The 23,061-nt window shown below is 46.0% G+C and overlaps 1 protein-coding gene across 1 annotated transcript in view; it reads left to right on the top strand.

Moving 5' to 3' along the window:
* GABBR2 (gamma-aminobutyric acid type B receptor subunit 2) overlaps window positions 1-23,061 on the top strand; it is a gene marked incomplete at its 5' end in the record, with an annotated part of 337,733 nt that overhangs the window by 129,526 nt on the left and 185,146 nt on the right. Inside the window, one exon of the mRNA XM_084784329.1 lies at window positions 20,692-20,862. Coding sequence (XP_084640455.1) covers window positions 20,692-20,862 — 171 coding nt within the window. The remainder of the gene's footprint in view (window positions 1-20,691; window positions 20,863-23,061) is intronic.

Below are 23,061 nucleotides of genomic sequence, written 5' to 3'. Positions count from 1 at the left end.
ACACACATACACAGAGGCACATGCAGACAGAGACACACACAAACAGGTACATACATACACACAGGGACACACACATGGGGATGCACAAGCACACGTATAGAGGTGCACATATAAACAAAAGCACACAGGTACATACAAATTACACAGGGGTATGTACACATACATACATACATACCTACAAGCACACAAAAGCACAGGCACACACAAATATACACACAGATGTACAAAGAGAGAGACACACAGGTACACACACATACATATATACACAAATACATACAAACGTGCACACAAGTGTGCATGCACACACACACATACACACACACACACACAAGTACAGGGAATAAGGTAAACTTATTTCCTACTCAATGAGTTGTTATATATAAATAGATGAGCCTTTCAGATTTCAAGGCTAGATGGACTAGCTATTGGTGAATCGACGCCTGCCAAGCCTTTCAAGCATGTGCTCACAGCTCCACTCCAGAGGTCCTATAATAAATGAACTGGTTGTTTTCATAGCACATAGCTTGCTTTACTTGTGAATTATACAGAAGGCTTTTGCTTTGAATCAGTTTACAAAGAGTCTTAAATTATTTAGTGTTTCCGTGATGGGGGACTGAGCCTCATGCTGCAGAAAGGGCTCCACTTGAGAAAACAATTCTAGCTTAGACACTTAGAAGTCATGCCTACATGGGAACAGAAGCACAAATTTCTCCACTTCCCCCAAGTCCCCAGGCAGGGTGTTTCATACCATGGTCTGGGAATACAGCATGTGGGCTTGGTGTGTATTGGGGAGGGGCACCATACCTGTCTCCAGGGTCTTCTGAGCCACCCAGCTGTCCCTGCAGTAATGGGTGGGAGGGCTTTTAGCAAATGGCCCAATCCTTCATTCAGAGATACAGAAAAAGATACACCGTCACTGACAGCTTAAGCATCCCCTCCCAGGGAAGACTTTGCACAGCTTCTAGGAAATATGTCCATGCCCTGTCCCTCCCCACCCACCCACCCACCCGCCTGGCACCACCAGCATCATCCTAGATCAACTGTTCACCCTGCTTCGTGACATCAGCTCCCTCTGCAAAGCTGGGCACCCGGTGTCTGGCTTTGATCCAAGAGGTGCACCCAGGAGCCTCCATGTTCTGTTTAGGACTTTTGGGTTAGCGTCAGTTCTGTGTAAGTAGCATTAGGAGCTTGTGGTTTATTAAAAGTGTGCTGATTGCGTGCACCTTGTCTCTGGCAGATATCTTTACTGTGGACAGTGTATGCTGTGCTATTTACATCTCTCCCAAATTAGCCTTCCAAAAAGTGCAGTGAGCATCAAATACCCTTTACCCTACTCTCTAGGTGTTTACACTGCCAATCGTGTTCCATCTGCCTTTTCACCTTTCACTTGTATCACGTGTGTGCGTGTGTGTGTGTGTGTGTGTGTGTGTGTGTGTGTGTGTGTGCACTCCAGCACCCTGTCTTATCCTTGTCCATTTGTTTTTTGAGGATGCACTGGACAGCAGTTTGAAGACATGTCGTCTCACACCAATACAGTAGCAGGAATCTCCTAAGAATGGCTGTATTCTCTTACGTAATAATGATAATAGGCTCATCACGGCCAAAACAACACAGTGCCACAGTCACATTACATAAGAGATGGTCTATATTCTGATTTTCCTCTTGTCCCCAAAATGTCTGCATTGCCATTTATTTATAGGTGAAGAGGGGAATCAAGGATCCTCTTCAAGAGCCAGCGTCCTGTCCTGACACTCAGTCTCCTTTAATCTGCAGTAGCTCCTCCCACCTTTCTTCTTCCCATGCATCTGTGTGTGTGTGTGTGTGTGTGTGTGTGTGTGTGTGTGTGTGTATGTGTGTGAGAGAGAGGGGAGAGAGAGAGAGAGAGAGAGAGAGAGAGAGAGAGAGAGAGAGAGAGAGAGAACACCCAGGGCCTTGCTAACCAAGCACTCTTGCCACACTCCCTAATAGACGTCTTGCAGTTCTGTAATTTATGAAAAATAATAATAATAAATATTACTTCATTTCTTCAGCCCTGGTTCTTCCTAGAGCTAGTTTGGAGCCAATTCCTTCGGCCTGGGCCTGCTCACCCTTGCTCCTGGGGTTCACTACTCCTAAGAGTTTTTCCAGGGAGCTGAGCTTGAAGACAGAACGGCACAGTGTGATAAAAAGTCTCTAAATCGAGCGTGAGAGCCGATCTACAACTCACCGGCCTGCATGCATCAAAGCAATCGATGTCATGAAAACACCAGGACCCATGAAAAGACAGGAGAGTATCCAAAACACCAGTGAGCAGCGTGAGCGTAGCTTGGATCCTGGATTTTTTAAAATGAGGAGGGAATTTTGGGGGAATTACAGAAATTGATGGGCGGATTACATGTTAAATGATAGCAAATTTAACAATTGTTTCCACATATGTGGTGAAGACACTGCAGTGGTCTAAGAGAATAGCACTCTGTACTCTAGGAGTGACGTGTCCTGATGTCCGTAAACTAATTTCAAAGTACTTCAGAACCAGAAATGGCATGTGTACACACGTGTACACATGTGTGTGTGAATATGTGTGTGAGCATGTAAGGCTGTGGAGACATACACACAGTCTGACAGACTCTGATCGCATCAGCACTTAGCTACTTCTAGGTTGCTTTGTTGCGTTTTCAGAGTCCACGGATTGATCAATTTCTTCTAGCTGAATAGTTTAGCATTTTCAAATATACACAACTTTTGTCTGGTTCCAGAATCAAAATCACACAGAAAGGCACAGAAAGAGCTACCGACTCTTAACTAAGCTCTGTCCATGTTGTCTGTGGCATCCTTATAGCTCACCTTCTTTTTAAAGGTTAATATTTATCTTTCCAGTGTTTCTTTACTGCAGTTATGTGTTTATCCCTTTCTCTTCCTTATTCCGTGAAAGGGCACACTCCCTACGCAGCGTGCTGTGCCCAGCTCTGGTTTTCCCTTCTCCCTGCGTTCTCCCGAGCTCAGTTTCATCACTGTTGAGTGACATCCTTATTCTTCCCACAGATACATAGCACTTCTAAGCGAGGATGCACAGAGCCCACACAGCCCTGGACTGGCTCCAGGTCTTTGGAATAACCCTGGCCATGTGTACACTTAACGCCAGTGAATTGCCTAGAATTAGTGTTTCTGGGTCAAAGGAAAACACAGCTATACTTCCTCTAAAATATAAAGCGTCATTGAGTGGATGAGAAAACTAATGAATGCACTTGATTAAGAAGAGCAGAAAGTAAAGGGCTAATGTCTAAATAGGGATATAAAACAATTAGGGTAAATACATGTCTTTGTGATCGAGCTGGTGGAAGGCTCTTCTGGCACTGCAGTCTCTTGTCCAGCCATTTGCATTTTGTCGCCTAAAGAAAGAATGTCTTTTTGCTTTGTAAATTAAACACAGAGTTAATTATAAAATCATGAAGTCTTGGATCTGAAATTAAAACTACCCCATGCAGCCTTCTCATCTGAACAATAAGGAAACCAGGACCCAGAATGAGGGAGGAACAAACAGAAAGATTAAGAAAACAATCAAATTCAGTTCAATGCCGCTCATTTCGATGAACACTGAATGGAAGGAACACTTGCTTTGTGACATGGCGTGGTTCTTATTTTTCATTTCCATCAGCAGTTAAGAGCCTCCAGTCTCTGAGCGTGTGGCTGTCACAGTGACATCTGCACAATCTTACTGCAAGTGCGACACAATCTTACTGCAAGCGCGTTTTGTTTTCGTTCCTGGCATTCCAGGACAGTCAAATGTAGTCATTGTGATAAATTGGATCAGGTGGTGCTCAGCCTGGCTGTGTGTGCTCTGGCTGATGCTGTGGGTAACCATGCTTGACAAGGACTATCTGAAATTACATAATCCGGCATGAGAGTCATTCTGTTTCAGTTTTTAGCAGGACATATGGAGACGAACAGAGATGCCCAGCCCAGCCATGAACTTGGGGCTGAGCCAGGGCAAGTTCTTCTTTCTGGTCCTGAAAATATAAAATGAACAGTAGGGCAAGCCCAAAGTGTCACATAGATGAATGGAGCCCATGGCATTGTTTTTGCTTTCTGTGCCAATGCAGACATAACTAGTTGATTATGGCATACTCACTCTTTACTTCCATAAGGAAGTAACGTCCTTCCCTCAGTAGACAAGCAGCCCACTTCTGGTAATACCTAGGCTCAAGCCCACTTATTATGCTTGGAGTAAAGAATTATTTAGGGCTAGCAGAGAGAATAGAGGACTCCCAGTTAGATTTGAATTAAGATAAGGGGTTTACTTAGGACACGAATGTCCACACATTGCTAAAACTGGCAGCCCTATTCCTTCGGCCACTTCCGTTATTTCTCTCTGCCACTGCCTTTCCCTAGAGAGACCCACTCTCTCTTCTAGGTTCATCTATAGTGCCCATTTCCAGTGCATAGGGAAAAGTCAGGTTCGTTTTATAATTGTCTAGTTTCATGTTAAGATTTGATGAATAGAAGGCTTTCATTTTTGAGGTCCCTGTGTTCTGATCACACTCCTCCATGAGACTTCGAGCTCTGGGCTTCCCAGGATTTGTCACAAGTTACTTTCTCAATTTTACCAAACTATGCCTCTTGTATTATTAACCTGCAGTGTATTTTCAATTTAGCTGACTCATTATTTCAGTGTCTCGAATGGAGGCACTGCTATGATTTACCCACAAAGAGAAAAACACTGGTGAGTATACAAAGCTGAGCCTGAGGTTCCCCCTGGAACTGTGAAGTGCCTGGTCACACCTAGTTTTGCTTTCCTATGAATTTGGAGGATTGCTCTGCCCCCCTGGAAGATGATCCCTGGTCATCTTGGCCATCTCCCAGAGCAGGGAGCTCAGTGCTTTGTGAGATTTTGATTCCGCCTGGAACTTTTTATCGTTGAAAATTACTTCTTCACATTGATCTGAATAAGCCCATCTGAAAAGCTTTTATTGATTCTAGCTTCAGCTCTGGGATGTATGCACGCACGCGCACACACACACACATACACACACACATACACACATACACACACACACACATACACACATTTCTTCCTTCTGAATTCACTTTGGCAACAGTGTCTGAGGACTAAGTGTTGTTGGAAATGAATATTCTTAGTGGTGTACAAAGAAACACACGAGCAAAGTGAAAGTGACACAGCGAGGCAATTTCTTTTTGCAAAAAGGCTGCGCCATGAACCAACCAGGCTAGCGAGACACTGCGTCAGAAGCTCGCTTAGTTTTTATTTTAACCCAGGTACTGACTGTGCCTCATCCTGTTGGTGGGAGCCCAACAGTATGATTGGCTGATTCCTAATCGGCACAAAGACGAAGGGTGTGATACAGAGTCAAGTCTCAGGAGTGCCCAGAGGCTGAGCAGTCAGTCCTGAACTCAGGAATCTCACAAGTGTAGTGTGTGGAATAGCCACCTTTGATAGAAAAAAGTCTTTCTCACATCAAGACTTGTGAACTTGTCTCATTCTGCAGTCTCTTGAGGTACAAAGGGTATACAGCACTGCACTGTCACATGGTAAAGCCACTTGGTGGGCTGGGGTTGGGGACATCCTGGGCCTGGCCTAGGAATTTGGGAGGCCCACTATTCTGGAAGCTTCTTTAAAGGAGATTGAGTACCTCGTCCTCTCATTTGGGAAGTAGAAGGTGTGCATTGGGGGTGTGGGGGTGAGAAACAAAGCCTGCAGGCTAGAAAAGGTAGAAGCAGGCAGGCAGGTGGCTCTCCACCCTTTGGGCCTCAGAGCCCTCACTTGTTTCTGATGCACAAAGACTTTTTCCCTGTAAAAATGCCCACCCATCCAACCTCCCCCTTGATCTCAGCCCTGCGGAGTTAGGGCGGGATGGCCCTCTGACTTCACCCTGCGGAGTCTGGAGCTTGGTGGCTGGCAGTGGGCTGGACGCTGACACACAACCACACAGCAGGGCTCAGTGCCTCTTGCAGCCCTCCCCAGCCCAGTGATCCAGTCCCAGCCACACTAAATGACCTCCCGTTTATGGAAGTGTTTGAGTCTTTTCTCTCCATTCAACCCCCCTCTCTGGGGAGTTACAAGGAGGCTGGCCTTGGGGTCTAGAGTTTTTCAGTAGAGACTCTGCCTCTTGCCTGTGGGGGAGCACTGGCCTCACCAGGCTCACCTGGGCCTTGGTGGCAAGCACCTTCTTTGGGAGCCTAGGTGATGCTGGGACCTGAGCTATGAAGGACCTGATGACCCCTGACCTGTAGTCCTTATGGGAACTCTGAATTAGTGTGTCTCATCCTCTTCAGAACTCTTCCTCCATAACAGTGTGGAGCTTTTAGACAGACTTAGAGAGAGCCATGTCCAGCCTTTCCTCCTAGGAGGAATGGCTTTCCCTGCTCCTTTCCTTATGAGTTTCTGTCCAGAGGAAAGTATAGAGATCTTTTTCCTCCCTCTCCTCCCCTGGAAGCCCTCAAAAAGCCCATAGGGCATGAGAAACGTGGGCCTGACCACTCACCGCTGTTCAGTGCCTTACAGCAAGGGCAGGAGCAGTGCCAGGAAATCCGGGAGGACTCCCTGGAGGAGGTGTCTGAGAGTGGGCCTCCTCGGATGTATAGGAGCTTGTCTAAAGAGCTGGGAGCACAAGGTACATTCCTAGAGACAGGAAACCCTGCATCCTTTCCTAATATAAGAAATGGGCTGCCACCCTCCCCCCAACACGTCTCATCCCGCGGATGTGATTTCAACCGATTGACTAATTAGAGGTGCTGAAATGACAGGAGGAGGCACGGTTTCTACAGCACGGTAATTAAAAGGTATTGGTTTCCCAGCTGTGATCACACAAGAATTCGGTTACCCTTAAAGAGATCGGCTAAGAGCAAAGTGTAGAGGAGTCAAGGGAGCTGAGAAGCTTCGCGGGCAATTTGTTAATTTCCCGAGTTTGTCACCTGCACAGCTGTGAGGGGAAATAGAACACTTTACCAGAAGTTTTCAGGGAAAATTAAAGACATACATCCTAATTGTACACAATTAGAAGAGCCATATAATCATTATTATTTTTGTAATTAACCAGCCTTTTATCCATCATGAGGCTTGGATTTAGAGAGGCTGATTAAGAGCTATGCCTGGTGGGGCCGACCGGGAAGGTCAGTGGCTTTACACAGCAGGAGGAGATAGTGCCTAACCCGCCTAGATTGACCCTTGGACCTGCATGTCTAGAACCTGGGTTTACTGAGGCATCTGCAGCAGAAGCTAATGTTGCTGGGATTCTTACCATAGACCCATGGCAGGACCACGCTGCCCTGTTCCAAGAGACCCCAAAAAGGGAGGTCACTTGCCCCAAGCTGCAAGTGACAGAGAAGGCAGCACCTGGGCCTAGCCTGTCCAAGCTGAGAGCTCTGCCCTTTTGCCATACTGCCCCGCCCTGGCTTGCTTCTGTGTTCCCCCATGTCCTCAGTTTTCTTGTTATTAAAACAAACTTAAAAGGATTGGAGAAAGCTGTATTTGTTTTGTGATCTTATTTACATAAAACAAAGGTGAAATGTTGGAGAAAGCAAAGGAAATTTTAAGAATCACAGAATGTCACATGCACAGCTCTTAAAGAGCAAGAATTAAATTACTTTGCTATTTACTGTCTATAAATAAATTAAAGCAGGTGACAGGCAATTGGTCTTATTATTATTCATTAAAATATTGTGCACTCAGATTTTTATTTGACGGTAAAGTATGTGCGCATGCGTAACATGTATCTACGTGCTGGTGCCTCCAGAGTCCAGATCTTGATATTGGATATCTTCCTCATTCTCTCTCTGCCTTATTTTTTTGAGATAGGAATGCTTCCTGAGCCTGCAGCTCACCAACTGGCTACACTGTCTGGGCAGTGAGCACCGGGGACCCTCTAGTCTCTATCTACCAAGAGTGTGGTTACTGCTGTGTGTCACACGCCTGTCTTTTGCATAGATAGGCTCTAGGGATCTGAACTCAGGTCCTCATGCTCACACGACAAGCACTTTACCCGTGGGGATATCTCCCCAGTCCAACAGTAAAAGCCTTTTTAAAAAAATGCTTATAATGATTTTTAATGCAGCCAGGTCTACAGAGTAAGGAGGACAGCCAGAGCTACATAAGAGAGATCTTGTTTCAAAGAAGCCAAAACCAAACACACACACACACACACACACACACACACACACACACACACACACACACATTCTGATTATTATTTCTCACCTCCAACCCCTCTCCAGTTTTCTTCTTACCCAAATCCACGTCTTTTCTTTGTCTCATTAGAATAAACAGGCATCCAAAAATAGTAATAAAATAAAATAAAATTGGGAATAGAAGAAACAAACTAATAGAAGAAAAAAACCCTGCAAAGGAAAAAACAAAAACAAATAAAAATCATGCCTGGACAAAGCATTATGAGACAAATAACCTCATAAGAATGTGACTGAGTTCACTTTGTGTTGGCCGTTTACTGCTGGGCATGGGATCTGTCTGTAAGGGTTATCTGTATTCCTAGTGCAACTCCATTGGAGAAAACTAAGTTTTCCTTCATGCATGGTTGTCAATTGGAGATAGCTTCTGGGTTAGGGATGAGGCTCATGTTCGCTTCCTCCTTAGTGCTGGGACCCCATCTGGCTTAGCCCTGTACAGGCTATGTTCGTGCCACATTAGTGTCTGCGCGGTCAAATGTGTGTCGGTCTTGCTGTGTTTGGTAGGCCTTGTTTCTTCGGTGCCCTCTATCACCTCTGACTCTACAATATCATTGCCTCCTCTCCTGCAGAGTCTCTTGAGCCCTGTGGGGAGAGACTTGATGGAGACACCCCATTTAGAACTGAGTGTCCCAAGGCCTCTCACTCTTAGAACATTGTACGGCTGTGGGTCTCATCTCCTGGAGAGGATGCCTCTCTGGTAATGGCTGAGTAAGACGTTGATCTAGAGTATGGCAGAATGTTGTTAGGAGTCATTTTATTGCTTTGTTTCTTTAGCAGTTGTATTTACATCTCCCCTGGGATCCTGGCCTACGTAGTCTCAGGTTCTTGGTCACCAAGCACTATTGAGGACAGGTTCCATCTCATGGAGTGGGCCTCAAATCCAGGCAGATATTGGTTGGTTACTCCCACGAGCTTTGGGCCACTATTACACCAGTGTATCTTGCAGGCAGGTCACCATTGTCCATCAAAGGGATTGTGGCCAGGGATGCTTACCTTGCTCCTCTGTAGCTTGCAGAGTACCTTCCAGTACCATGAACACTAGTCAGTAGGGCGAAGGTTCTACACAGGCACTAGCTTGACTTCTCCATACTCAGTGAGCTGTGTAGATGTTGTATTCAGTCGTTGGGTCCTCCCATCAGTTTGTGGAGAACAACCAGTAACCTTAGCAATAGCCTGGATTGTTTGAAGGTTTCCATGGGCCCCTTTAGCCGACAACCTGAGAAGCTTCTCTTTAAAAAACAACGCAGATCTGGGAGATAGTTCAGTGGTAGAGGAGTTGCCTTACATGTATGAGGCCCTGGGTTCAATTCCTAACACTAAAAAAAAGTATAGTTTTTGCTTCCTGCTATAGCATTAGATCATCCAAAGAAATCAACACACACAAAGCATTGGTGCTGTACCATATTTTCAAAGGAAATCTCATTCTCTTCTTTAAACTGCCCAGTGAGCCCTCATTTCCCAGGTAGGTGCCTCCCTGCAAAGCATCCTGGTACACAACAGGAAGCACCATGTTCCAAGAGCAAGAATACCAAGCCCTGGCCCTGCCCTTTGGCCAAGTCAGTTAACTCTCCAGCCTTCTGTCTTGCCATCTATAAAACCAGATTATCCAAGTCAGTTCCATCTAGACTGTGAAGTTTGTGAAGAACAAAATTTGACTAAAGAGAGTATGGGAGATCGTCCAGTCAGTTAAGAGCTTGCCACACAAGCAATGAGGGCCTTGGTTCAACCCCCAGCATCCATATGAAAGCCACACCATGCTTGTGTCTGTAACCCCGGTGCCAGAGTTTGTGGTGCAGAAGACATCTGGGTTCCTGGTGCTTGCCATCCAGTCCGTCCAGCCTAATTGGTAAGCTTCAAGTTCAGTGAGAGGACTTGTTTCAAAAACTGAGGAAAAAAATAACTGGGAAAGACGCTTGATTTTAGCCTATGGCCTTCACACAGCCAGGCACATGTATGCACACCAATGCCATGTGCACCCACACAAAAACACACAACAATTAGGAAGAAGCAAATGTATCTGAGAAGCTTGTTAGGTCATGGGAAGCAACATGGCTGCCTGGGAGATGGGACCAGGTGAGGAATTACCCAGTCTCTCTTCCTGCTCTGCTGGTTGCTTGCTGTGTGACCATGTGCAAGGGACTTGAATTCGGTCTCCTCATCTAAAACCTGCAGCATGCCCTAGCAGCTACCTCACAGCGAGGCTCAGCATTTATAATGAGACCACACGCCGCGTCCTTCCTGATTGGTTGTCCCTTCTTTATACAATAACTCCAAGGAGCCAAAACATCTAAATGCAATGCCCAGTCTTACCAGTCTCTCACTGCAGTCCCCAGGCAAGTCACTGCCGCTACCCAAGCCTCAGTTTCTCCAAAAGGAAACAAAGACAACCGTGCCTCTTCTGCCTCCCTTGCCAATTATTCTGACTTCCCATGGGGTGGGGGTGGGGCAGAGAGAGGAATGCCATGAAGGTGAGTAGCATATGTAGAATAGCCCCATTAGCAGGCAGGAAGAGAAACATGGCTTCCCAGGTGGCTCCAGCCCAGGCTGTCTCTGACTCAGATTGAATACCTGTGCACGGCACCCCAAAGGCCTGTGTGGGAACCTGGCTTCAAGCAGAATGCACCAGCACGCCAGACATTCATTCTCCCTCATTAACTTGGGGACACTTCGCAGCCACTCTGCAGCACATGAATCTCATGACATTGAAATCGAAGCACTTAGTGTCCAAACAGCCTTGCCCCTGGGCCCTGGGGCAGCTGCGGCCTGGCACAGCCCCTAAGTGGCCCTGAGTTCCCAGCGCACACGCCCGGCATCTTTGTATGCGTCCTGGCACCGGCCACAAACGCTGTTTTGTCAGGAGCTTCCTGAGAAAGTTGTGTTGCATTCAGTGTGGCTGAAAGGGATCCAGGGTGACAAATACCTCCCTCATTTAATTACAGGACACTCAGCAAACCCACTGCTAACGATTAAACCCAGCAGAGAAAAGAGCAAGCCTCCAGCATGCCTCTTCCCCTCCCACCTGGCGCAAGTTGCCACTCAAGCTCTTAGCAACTGTGGCCACCCCTGCTCACCCACCCCCTAAGAGATGGTTTACCACCGCAGAGGAACTCAGTTCAGGAGCCCCAGACCAGGTGAAGAAGGAATTACATTCAGACAAGAATCGGTCAGTGGCTTAGAATCTAATAAAGATAGTGAGACATATGTATCCACAGAGAAGTGAGGTACAAGGCAATTGTCTAAATCAGATTTTAAAAACCACCTACCCTCCTCAAAACCACAAGCTCCTTCCTCGTTTTCTTTGGCTCTTGGAGGGAGAAGCACTAGTGTGTGGTTTCCAGGGACCTTTGAAATCCCTGGTCCAACCCATCAGTTCAGAGATGAGAAAGGCGGCAGCTTCACAGTTTGATGGTTCACCCTTCTGGCCTTTGGGGTGTGGGGGAGCCCTAGTCATTTGGTTTCTTATGTAGCCTCGACATCTCCTCGTTCTCCTCGTCTGTCTCCCTTTGGATCCTCGCTGCTGAAGCAATGAACAGCTGCACATGCAGAACCTAATCCCACTGCCACGCAGCTCCCGTTAGAGAGAACACCCCGAGCCTTCTTCCCATACCGCTCGGCATTCACCAGAACAATCCCACCATGCAAACCTCTATATCTTAGAGATAAGCTCTCCTCCTAGTAGCCCTAGAGTATGTTGTCTCCTCCAAGTCCCCGCCAGGTCTCCAGGAAGGGGCAAGCCTTAGGTCATCGCCTCCCTTTGCTCAGGGCTCAACGCTCTATGCTGGGCTGCAGAAAGAACCAGCTTCACATCTCACTTCCTGACCTTGTATTGTTTATGTCACATGGGTCACAGCATCCCCATTTGGAAAATGCTTGTGCCTCGGGTGATGCATATTTTTTTATTGCTCTTTTGTTTTGTTCATATTTTTGTTTGTTTGTTTGTTTGGTTTTTAGATTTAGGTTTTGGGGTTTTTGTTGTTTGTTTTGTTTTTTGGCTCCAGCAATGAGCCAAGTAACTTACACATATAATTTTCTTAATTATGGGCAGGTTTTTTTCTTTATTTATTGTGATAAAATACACCATAGTAATGCTTTAAAGAGAACATGCATCGTCATTCAGTACACTTAGTGTTGTTGAGTCATCACCACTATCTAATGCTAGAACATCCTAATCGCCTCCAGAGCACACCCTCCACCCTGATCAGGGGCTCCCCAGTCCATCTTCACCCCAACTTCCCCAGCCTGTGGTGAGGAAACACTGACCTGGCAGATTTTGGACCTCTAACTCCCCATCTCCCAAAAGATGAACACAGAGGGAGTAACAGCACTGCCATCCTGTGCAGTCATCATAGGCCCAGCTGGATGAGCAACTGGGAAGCGCTTGGCACAGACATCTGGGGACGCTGGAGTGTCTACACTTACAGCCGATGGCGGGCTCTGGAAAGGAGCAGCATGATCACACAGGCTGAAGCCTTGCCTTGCCTTTGCCCCGGCTTCCAGGTGGCTGCTTTGTGGAACATGACTGTGGAAGCTGAAGCAATGAGGCTGAGAGTCTAGGAGGATTCGCCATTGCTCCAGCCAGGTAGACACTTAGGCAGGGCGCTAGGAAGAGATGCAAGGAATGAGGGAACAGCATTTGGCGAACGGATCCCAGCAGCACATTTTCTGACTTGTCTTTGAAACTATCAAGACAGGGGGAAGAACACATACAAACAGAGAGAGAGAGAGAGAGAGAGAGAGAGAGAGAGAGAGAGAGAGAGATGCAGGCACCACAGTTGGGGGACTTCTTGTTGCCATTCTGGACATTAGAAAGCACTACAGTGTAGTTAGATTGGATTATGGAAATCCCAGACTTGGTCTCATAAAGGAATGATTTCCCTGAAGATCAGCACAGGCTTCCTCTCCTTCCTGTGATCTGAGTTAGAGACTTCTCACGTGGTCAGGAAACTGGAAACTGGCACCTTTAATTCAAGCTGTCCATCACTGGGGCAACCAAATGGTTTTCCCCCTTCATTCTTACATGTCCTTCTAAACTCAAACAGATAATAAATTCCTAGAAAAGAGATGGAGAGAGAGAGTACCAGAAATGCAGTGCATTCTGGGATGTGGGATTTTTTTTTTAATGGTCAGGAAAGAAGCAGCCTTGCAGCAGTGCATGATGGGAACTTAACATCCTATGCTGATCCTGGGTAATAGAAAATTAGGTCCAGAGGGCAGACAGTGATGTCACCTGGCTTCTGTAGACTAGCATGAGCACCAATTAGACACTTCAAACTGTTCACATCCTTACCCTTAAGGTTTCTAAGGAATGTTCCCAGGACCCCGGTTTGCTGTCTCTCCTAATGAGCCAAATTTGGAAAGCAAGACCCCTGCTTTAGGGTAGACACCAAAAGGACCTCTGAAAAGGTGCTTCAGAAAAAGCAAATTTTCTTCCTCAAAAAAAAAGTCCATTTCTGAAAATGACCTAAAGGATAAAGAAGAAATCTGTAGAATTTTGCTTGCTATCCTCAGTCATACTCAAAATACACACAGAATCCTGCTGCCAAGCACGGCGTCCTGGAAATAGAGAGCTAAAGACGAGAGTGAGGAAGGAAGGGACATGACCATAAAAATTGATAGGAAATAAGAAATATCAATAACACAGTAAAAATGTGTTGGTCGATAAAGCTTTAAGCTAAGGTCCTGTGTGGCCAGCATGTGTCTGTGTAGCCTGTCTGTCACACTACAGCCTGACGCTGCAGAGACCAACCGAGTCTCTGAATTACTAAGACAAATAAAGAAGTCAAATAATATCACGTGTTGGCTGGGTTGTGAGGAAGTGAGAGCCTATGCCCCACTGAGGACTGCAGCTCATCCAGTACCAGAAAATAGTCAAAGTTAATTTGTACACACCCTGTAATAAGACTATAGGATAAGTCAGTTGGCACTTGGGAGGCTGGCGAGAGAGGATCAGGAGTTTAAAGCCAGTGTTATTCTCTCTTAGTAACAGATAAACAATATACAGATAGAATAAAAAAAGATGTTCTTCTACCATGCAGAGGACAAGGGCCAAGAAATCACAAGAGAAAAAAAGAACAAGGATTTAGAAAATAAAAAGATAGTACAGATGGTCAGGCATTCCAGAGAAGAGACAGAGATGTAGATGAATATTATATAAGGGGCACATATAATGGGACATTATTCTAATATATATATGTATATGTATATACATATATGTATATATAGTGTATATGTATATATATACATAGTGTAATATTGCACAAAAACCTAGTATATAAATAAAAATGTACTATATTATATTCAATGTAAAGTGTTTAAAATATAGTATATTTATCTTATATTTATTCATTTTGAGTTAGAAGACTTAAATGTATAAATTGAAGGATTTCTTATATTCCAGACCAAACTGAGAATACCACACCCAGATCTATGCTGGCAAGCTTTTTTTTTTTAAATTCCAAGAACAAAGAAAAACAATCTTTCAGGTACACAGGCAAAGAAAACCAGGCACCTGCAAATGAAGAGTGGCCACGTTTGTCCCCAATTGCTTCTCTGCATCCTTTCGCACCTTCACAGTGAAGTCATAGCCCACAAATTTTATACCCAGCTGTTTAGCTTTGTGTCAACAGAGGACCAGGCCAGCTCGGCAAGTTCACAACATCATCCTTTCTTCAGGATATCAAAAAGTGCTCCTTCAGGCTGACACTTAGAGCAGGATAAATTTATACAGCCAGAACAGCAATAAAAAAAAAGCTGTACTCTAAAGGGAACCACAAGAAACATAAAAAGAGCAAGAGAGCCAATGAGACAAGAAATACAAGATCAAGTGTGTATTACAGTAATACGTTTGTATGTTTAAACACCTAGCCACGTGGTGCTTCCCAGAAGCTTCTACCTGTCTATCTATCTACTTGTCTATTTATCTATCTATCTATCTTATATCCATGTAATATACATAGATAGATGTAATAAACTTGATATAGTATAAATAGAAGGAGGTTTCGAAGCTATGATAGGCAGATATGAGCGATAAGTTGATAGGGGCAATGCTATTATTGTCAAGCAAGACACAGCTCAAGAAGCAGTAAATGACAAAGGTTTCTTCTATCCTCATAAATATTTCAGTCCTCGGTGCAATCTGTGAATATCTATTGAGTACCTGCTGTTCACACTAGGCAAGGATATGCATGGCTGAAAAATAAAGACACAATTGTGATGAACGTTTATGTTCCAAACAACATAAATTCAAAGCCAACAGAGCTTTGCTGAAATGCACGAGTTGGCCGGAGACAATAGAGAGAAATGTAACAACCTCGCAGCCTTTGATAGACCAAGTAAACAAAGGCTCGAAGCACACAATAGTAACGCAATTAGGCGGTTGTATCTATTATGCATTAGTAGTCTAATAAAGAATTCTGTAGCTTACATCTGGAGATTGAATCATTTTCCCGGCCTCTGAGGGACTTTTACAAAAGTTGATTCTATAAAAGGCCACCAAACCAGATTTGCACACATTCCCAAAGCAGGTACTGTATGGGCCAAAGTCTCAAAACAATTGCACTGAAACTAGATGAAACAAAACTGTAAGTTAAAATTTAAAATCCTCTCTTCAGTAAGTCTGTGGTTTGGGATCAGCCGAAGCTTCCATCATAGTTTGTTCAGAAACTAATTTGCTTGTGTGAAATAAGTCAGGGCGCCCAGAAGTGTAGGCCTTGAAATCAGGGTGCTAATGCCACAAGTCCCAGCATCGCCAGATGCTGGGGAAGGCCTGGGATGACCCAGGAGCAGATGGACAGCATCAAGCCAAGAATGAGCACTGGTACCGAGAGTCCTTGGGACCTGAGTTCCAGTTCTGCTTCAATTTGTCCCTTGGCTTTGATGGCTGCCTCAGAATTGCATCATTTCTGGAAAGCAGTCGGTTTATTCCACCACTCCATCCCCCACCCCCTACCCCGCTTTGGGAGGGGTTTTCCGACAAAGTCAGAAAACCTGCTAGACAAATTCAAAAAGAGCTGTAACACTTAGCAGTCAGTTTTTTAAAGACCATGGTACTGGGACTACCAGGGGTTTTCAGTCCTCTCTGGGTATCCTTTTTCCATGGCTAGTTTTTTTTTTTTTTAGATTTATCTATTTTTTAAATTTTATGTGTATGAATGTTTTGCTAGCATGCGTGTTGGTGCCCAATATGCGTGTAGTACCTATGGAGGTCAGAAGAGGGCGTCAGAACTTGGAACTAGCATTACAAACCGTTGTGAGCCTCCATGTGGGTTCTGGGAATACAATCCCTCAGCAAGAGCAAAAAGTGCTCTTAACCACTGAGCCATCTTGCCAACAGCACTCTCACCCCCCAAACCCAGCAAGGCTTCTCTGCCAAGAGGGTCTGATTTGGTTGGTTTGAACCAAGTTATTCAATGTACACCCAAGATAAAGAACTGCAAATGTGACTTGCCGGACTTTCTCAGCTCTAGAATTCTGTGGTCCTATGAGACACCTACAGCCTTCCCATGGAAGAAAGTTTTAGGAGACTAAAGGCCGAGAAACAGTAAAGCAATCCAATCAGAGTGTGTATTATCTTAAATGGTGCAGAAAATGCCCGTGCCAGTTATTATTTTGCACCCAACATGATTTAGACCTGGGGCATATATTGTACTCCAAGCCCATTGTAAACACAATGGGCCATTTAGTCACTGAACAGTAACCACTGTAATTACCTACAGGGCAAACATATGAGATTGTTCAAGCAACAATTAATTGTGGACCTGGAACTAATGGGACACTAACAGGAAAGCATCAGCTAGAGCACAAATCAGAGATGACACCAGAAAACTGGCATTTCCCAAAGTACCTTAGATAAGTATGTGGGGGATGCGGTGGGCATCCATAATGTCCCGGGCCCCGAGACAGTCACTCCCAGACTTCTCTACTAGCCTCTTAACTGGTCAGCGGAGGAGGCTTACCACGGTGTTCTAATCTTAACAAAAAAGTCATGAGCACCATGTTGGACAAGACTGGACACAGCTGCCGTTTCTTGTGTTCCCTGTGGGTCCCATACATCAATGTGTCACTTGAAAGCAGGTGTACGAACCTTGTTTGGATTGTAAGAAGCTCTTTGTGAATCTGATAAAAAGCCATGGATTCTTGTTTTGTCATTGTTTTTCAGGAAAAGTGTGTGTGTATCTATGTGTACTGAAATATGCAAATCTTTCCTGCACTGTTCAGAAGGTATCATGCACAGCGGGCTCCCTCTGTCCTCAGTGCATAGTCCAGCCACTGAGTGTCTAGCCTCCCAAGCCAAGGATCTCACTGTTTCTGATGCCTGGCATTGTGATGTGGGCAGCCCAGAGTGAGACGGTGCTTCCATGTGTCTAGCTGGAATCTCCCTCCGTATAGATTCTCCCCTCTGGTCCCGAGGCTCGCCACAATTGTTTAAATAGCCCACATGTCCTTTACTCAGATCAATCTTGGGCACCTTTGGAGACTGTTTTAGTTAGGGTTTCTCTTGCTGTCAAGAGACACCATGACCACAACAACTCTCACAAAAGAAAGGCTGGGGCTGGCTTATAGTTTAAAGGTTTGGTCCATAGTCATCATGGTAACGTCCAGGCAGATGTGATGCTGGAGCTGGAGAGGTAGCTCAGAGTTCTACAACTAGATCAGCAAGCAGCAGAAAGATAGAGAGACACCGGCCCTGGCTTAAGCTTCTGAAACCTCAAAGCCCACCCCCCAGTGACATGCTTCCTCCAACAAGGACAAACCTACACCAACAAGAGCCATACCTCCTAATAGTGCCACCACCTGGTGACCAACCATTCAAATCTGTGAGCCTATTGGGACCGACAGTATTCAAACCAGCACAAAGACCTCAGAAGTTGCTTTACCTAGGGGCTGCCTAACTCTACAAAGAGACTGTTGAGTTCCTGAATGGTCAGCTCCAATGGATAGGGGATATGGGGCTGCAGGCTGGATATAGGACATCCATTAGGGAGTAGCTCTGTGCCCTCTCATCCAACCTAGAGAGGACAGATCTCTACTGCTTGTCCTGGAGCCCTGGGAAGAGCTGGTAAAAGCAGCAATAAAGATTTTACATCACGGCTCAAGGGTCCTGGTTGTTGTCCCTTGGGGAGATGGACTGGGTTCACATATATCAGAATCAGTGCTACTGCTGCAGCATACGAAGGCTCAGAGGAGAGTATAGGCGCAAGCAAGCAAACAAGCTGCAAAGGAAGGGAGGGAGGGAGGGGGGAGGGAGGGAGGACCCAGAGAGAAATTCTTTTCCAAATAGCACAGAAAAATCTGAAAAAGTAAAGGGGGCAGGGGAGAAGAATTTCAATCACGACTCAAATTTTTTTCTTTAAAAAATTTTTAGCACATTTATGTATGAGTGCATGTGTGTGTGTGTGTGCACATGTGTGTAAGCACATGTATGTGGAGGACTAGAAGTCGATTCTTTTCTACCATGTGTGTCCTAGGGATCCAAATTTGCCCAGCTTGGTGGCAAACGCCTCTCTTCACTCAGAAATCTCACTGGCCCCCAAACCTTTTTCTACATGGTAAAAGATTAAGAATGGCCCTAAGGACGGAGCACAAACTGTTAGTAAACAGAAAATTGCAGACCTCGATCACTTCCTTGATGTAGATCACTTTTTAAAATATTAATTTATTCATATTACATCTAAATTGTTATCCCATTCCTTGTATCCTCCCATTCCTCCCTCCCCCTTTCCCCCTGCTCCCCTCCCCTATGACTGTGACTGGGGGGGACCTCCTCCCCCTGTATATGCTCATAGGGTATCAAGTCTCTTCTTGGTGGCCTGCTATCCTTCCTCTGATTTTTACAAACAAGGAAGACTGAGAGTCAAGTTGGAAAGGGACAAAGGACAGCAGCCATTTCCATGCAGAGAGGAACTGCAAATTGCTCTCAGACTTTGGAAGAGACTCAATCTCCCATCCCTGGGAGATAAATGCAAATGAGAAGTGCAGCCAGATGCTGCTTTCCCACCCTCTCTCTGCAAGGATCAAAAAGGTTGACTACCTTCTGTGGATGGGGCTGAGCGAAGGAGCGCGGAGATCAGAGGGAGCGTTAGGAAGTGGTGACATTTAAGCTGGACAGATAATTAAAATCTAATTTAACAACTTACTGGCACTTAAAAGAAAATGAATAATAAAGGGAAGGATGGACAGATCCGACTACCGGGTGTAAATTAAAATACCATGTGTAAGGACAAACAGCGTGAGGTTTGCGGCAGCCATGATAGCCTGAGTTTGAAGGCTATCCGTTTTTAAATGTCTCCTTTAGATTCAATCAAAAAGCACCAGAATCCCACTCAGAGATGAAGGCATGCACTTCCTAAAATAGGAGCCACTCCTTAGGAACCGCACATGGGAAGAGGCTTGGCAGTATATGTAACCGTGGATGTAACAGGATCCCATTCTGTGATAGCTCATTATAAGATTACATAGGAAAAAAAAATGGTGCGTATTCTCTGTTGACAAGATCGGACCTTTAATTATCTCTTACTAGCACATATGCAAAGTAGATGGAATCTTTGAAGGTTTGCAGCCTTTTTTTTTTTTTAAGACAATCTCGTGTAGTCTAGGAGGCCTTCGAGTCATTACGTAGCTGAGGATAGCTTTGAACTTCTGATCCCCCGCCTTCTGCGTGCTGGGATGCAGGCACACTGCCATTTATGCATTGCCGGGGATGGAACCCACAGCTTCACAGGTGCTAGAATACTTATCCTACCAGTTTTGCTACATGCCCAGATCTTTACCTGAAAACATTTACATCACAGACTGTCTGGTGGAAATATAGAGGGGAAATGCTGTGCACCAAGACGCCCATGTGACAATGGACCACAAATGTGGCAAACAACATGGAAAGTTAAACAAGTTTAATGATGTTGCCAAAGGAAAGATGACTAAAAAAAAAAAACTGGTGTGTTCATGCTACAAAGAATTTCAGACTGAAGTTGGGCATGGTGGTGCCTGCTTTTAATCCCAATGCTCGGGAGGTGGAGGCTGGTGGATCTCTGTAAATTCCAGGCCAGAGTGGTCTACAAATCAAGTCTAGGCTAGCCAGGACTACACAGAGAAATTCTGTCTCTCAAAAAAACAAAACAAAAAAAAACAAAAAAAAACAAAACAGAACAAAGGATTTCAGACTGGAAGGTTCCTTGTTTACATGGGAAACAGTTCATTTGTGTATAGTATTAGTTGTTCCATTTCTTTGGGGAGGTGTAGCCCCCTGGTCCATCCGACCCCTTCTTATCTTACATTCTTTTTAACCTATCTTTACGACTGCTCTTGCAGATGACCAGAGTTCCATTCCCAGTGCTCAGCTGCCTGCTCCAAGGCATCTGCTGCCCTCTTCCGGCTTCCTCAGGCACCTGCACCCATATGCACACCTACGCAAAGATACACACAATTCACATAATTAAGTAAAACAATTTGTCCCAAGAAAGAAATGTAAAGACTGGGTGCAGGGCCTCAATAAAATGTGTCCTCTCATTTTCTCAGCTCTCCTTCGCTGCCACCACGCCTGTTCTTGCGGATAAGAAGAAGTATCCATATTTCTTCCGGACCGTGCCCTCAGACAACGCGGTGAACCCAGCCATCCTGAAGCTGCTGAAGCACTTCCGCTGGCGGCGCGTGGGCACACTCACGCAGGACGTGCAGCGCTTCTCTGAGGTACACCCTGCCCTCGATTTAAATTGGGTTCACTATGACATTTCCACACATATGTGTCATTTTATCTAGCTCCGATAACCCTCCCGCCCCTCCTTCCCTCACCTTCTTCTGCTCCCAAACTGCCCTCTTAGTTTCTCTCGCCCCTTCATTCTCTCTTATTCTCCCAACTTGGCTTTCACCGCCTGCCCGATTCCACAAATCCCTTTCCTGAGGCTCTCCCCAGCCTAGAAAGGCCCCCTCACTGCTCTGAGCGGTCGCTGTCTGTCAAACTCCAGGAAGTAAAATAAGGACAACAACTTCCGCCCCTACCCCCAATGCCTCCCTGTGTGTGTGTGAACTGTAAAGCCCTGCAAGAAAGAAATTGGAAGCGCTTGAGAAAGGAGTGTTTAGCGGTGATCTGAGCCAGGAGTGCATTCCCACGCAAGCCCCTCGGGAGACCCAAAAGGGTCCTGACCTCCAGTGGGATCCACTCTCTGCCAATCCCTGACCAGGCTCTCATTGGCAGGCTCCTTTATAGGCTTCCCAGTGAGTGAGAACCCCTGCTGCGGTTCAGGGGTGCCCGCTCAAATAGTATCGTTGTTGTCGGCAGTGAGAGTATAAAAAGTCCTAGAAACACCTTCCCAGGCTCTTTATTGTGTAGAAGGGGAAACCAAGGCCCACAGCAAGGAAAGGGCCGTGTTCAAGGTTTCAAAGGATCTCCACAGTGACAAAAGGTTCAGACCAGGACTGGAGCTACATCTGTGGCCCAGCGGTACAGTGCTTGCCTGGCACCCACGAAGCCCCAGTTTCCACGCCAGAACCTCATAAACCAGGTGACACACACCTGTAATCCCAGCACCAGGAAGGTGTAAAGCCATCCTCTGCTATACAGCGGAGTCTAGGCTTGCCTGGGATGCATAAAAAAGGAAGAAAAGAGGAAATGCAAACTGAAGAGAGAAGAGGAAAAGGGCGGAGTTACCAAGTCCTGACACCCAGTTCACATATCGCTTCTTGTGACTCCCTGGAGTCAGGTGGGAACCTCTGCCCAACTCCGTCTGAAACCCACGGAGCTTGCTCTAAAGCAGTGGTCCTCAGCCTTCCTCATCTTGTGGCCCTTTAACACAATCCCTCCTGTTGTGGTGATTCCCCCAACCACAAAATTAATTTTGTTGCTACTTGACAACTGTAATTGTGCTACTGTTGTGAGTCATAATGTAAATATCTGTATTTTCTGATGGTCTTAGGTGACCCCTGTGAAATGGTAATTTGAGACCCCCCACAAGGGGTCACGAGCCACAAGCTGAGAACAGCTTGTCTAAAGAGTGCAAAATTCAGCCTGGCTGTCCCAGTAAGTGCTTTGATGATCCCCAAGCTCTCTCTCAGCCAAGCTACTTTCACCTCCATCGTCACACCATCGGCTCTTCCCCTCCCTCCCAAGGAACCTACCCTATAGGGTGAGGTGCTGGTTCCCAAACTGTAGATGAGGAAACTTAGGCTGGCAAAGGATAGATGGTTTTGCCTGGTGCTGGCAGCTTGGTGCCATATCGCCGTCCCCACACAGCTGTGTGAGGACTGTCTGCTGGGGTCTGGGCATCTCAGTGGGAAGGCTCCTTTCCAGGACACAGGATGTGGCTCGGTGACATTGCTGTCAAGGACCCTTCTCCATTAAAACTCTCAGCCCAGCTGACTCCGCTCTGCCTGAGAACCTTGACGTCCTCTCCAGGTGTCTGGCCTGCACCCCTGGAGTGCAGCCGCTGGACCTTGGCCAGGGGCTAACAGCTTCTCAGGAGTGTAGAGGAAACTGGATTCCTTTTATGGAAGCAGTCGATTGGCCGTATCAAGTACTTCTGCTCCAGAGAGGTGCACCGGAAGGGACCTAAAGGGAAAGCCAGGCTGAGGTTGGAAGGAGGGGCATAATCCAGGAGTTTATCACTGTGACACTGGCACTACGGACCAGGAAAAAGGCTGGAAGCCATTCCAACTGTGGCACTCTTCCTGCAAGCCCACAGTTCTCATCATGTGACCACGCACCTTGGGAAGATCTGCACAAACACCTAACTAGCACAGAAGGGACAGAGTGAGGACACCACCAAAGCCCAACTGGCCAGCCAGTGAGTGTACTTCGGGCTACTTCTAAGGCTATAGATGAGGGGTTACCTATAGGAGCAGAAACACCCGAAGGCAGCTGCAGTCACCAAAACCCACTACAGCATAGGTGAC

Source organism: Acomys minous (genome assembly GCF_964271855.1).
Source record: "Acomys minous genome assembly, chromosome: 1".
NCBI classification, from domain to species: domain Eukaryota; kingdom Metazoa; phylum Chordata; class Mammalia; order Rodentia; family Muridae; genus Acomys; species Acomys minous.
This window is presented reverse-complemented; position numbering and strand designations above follow the sequence as displayed.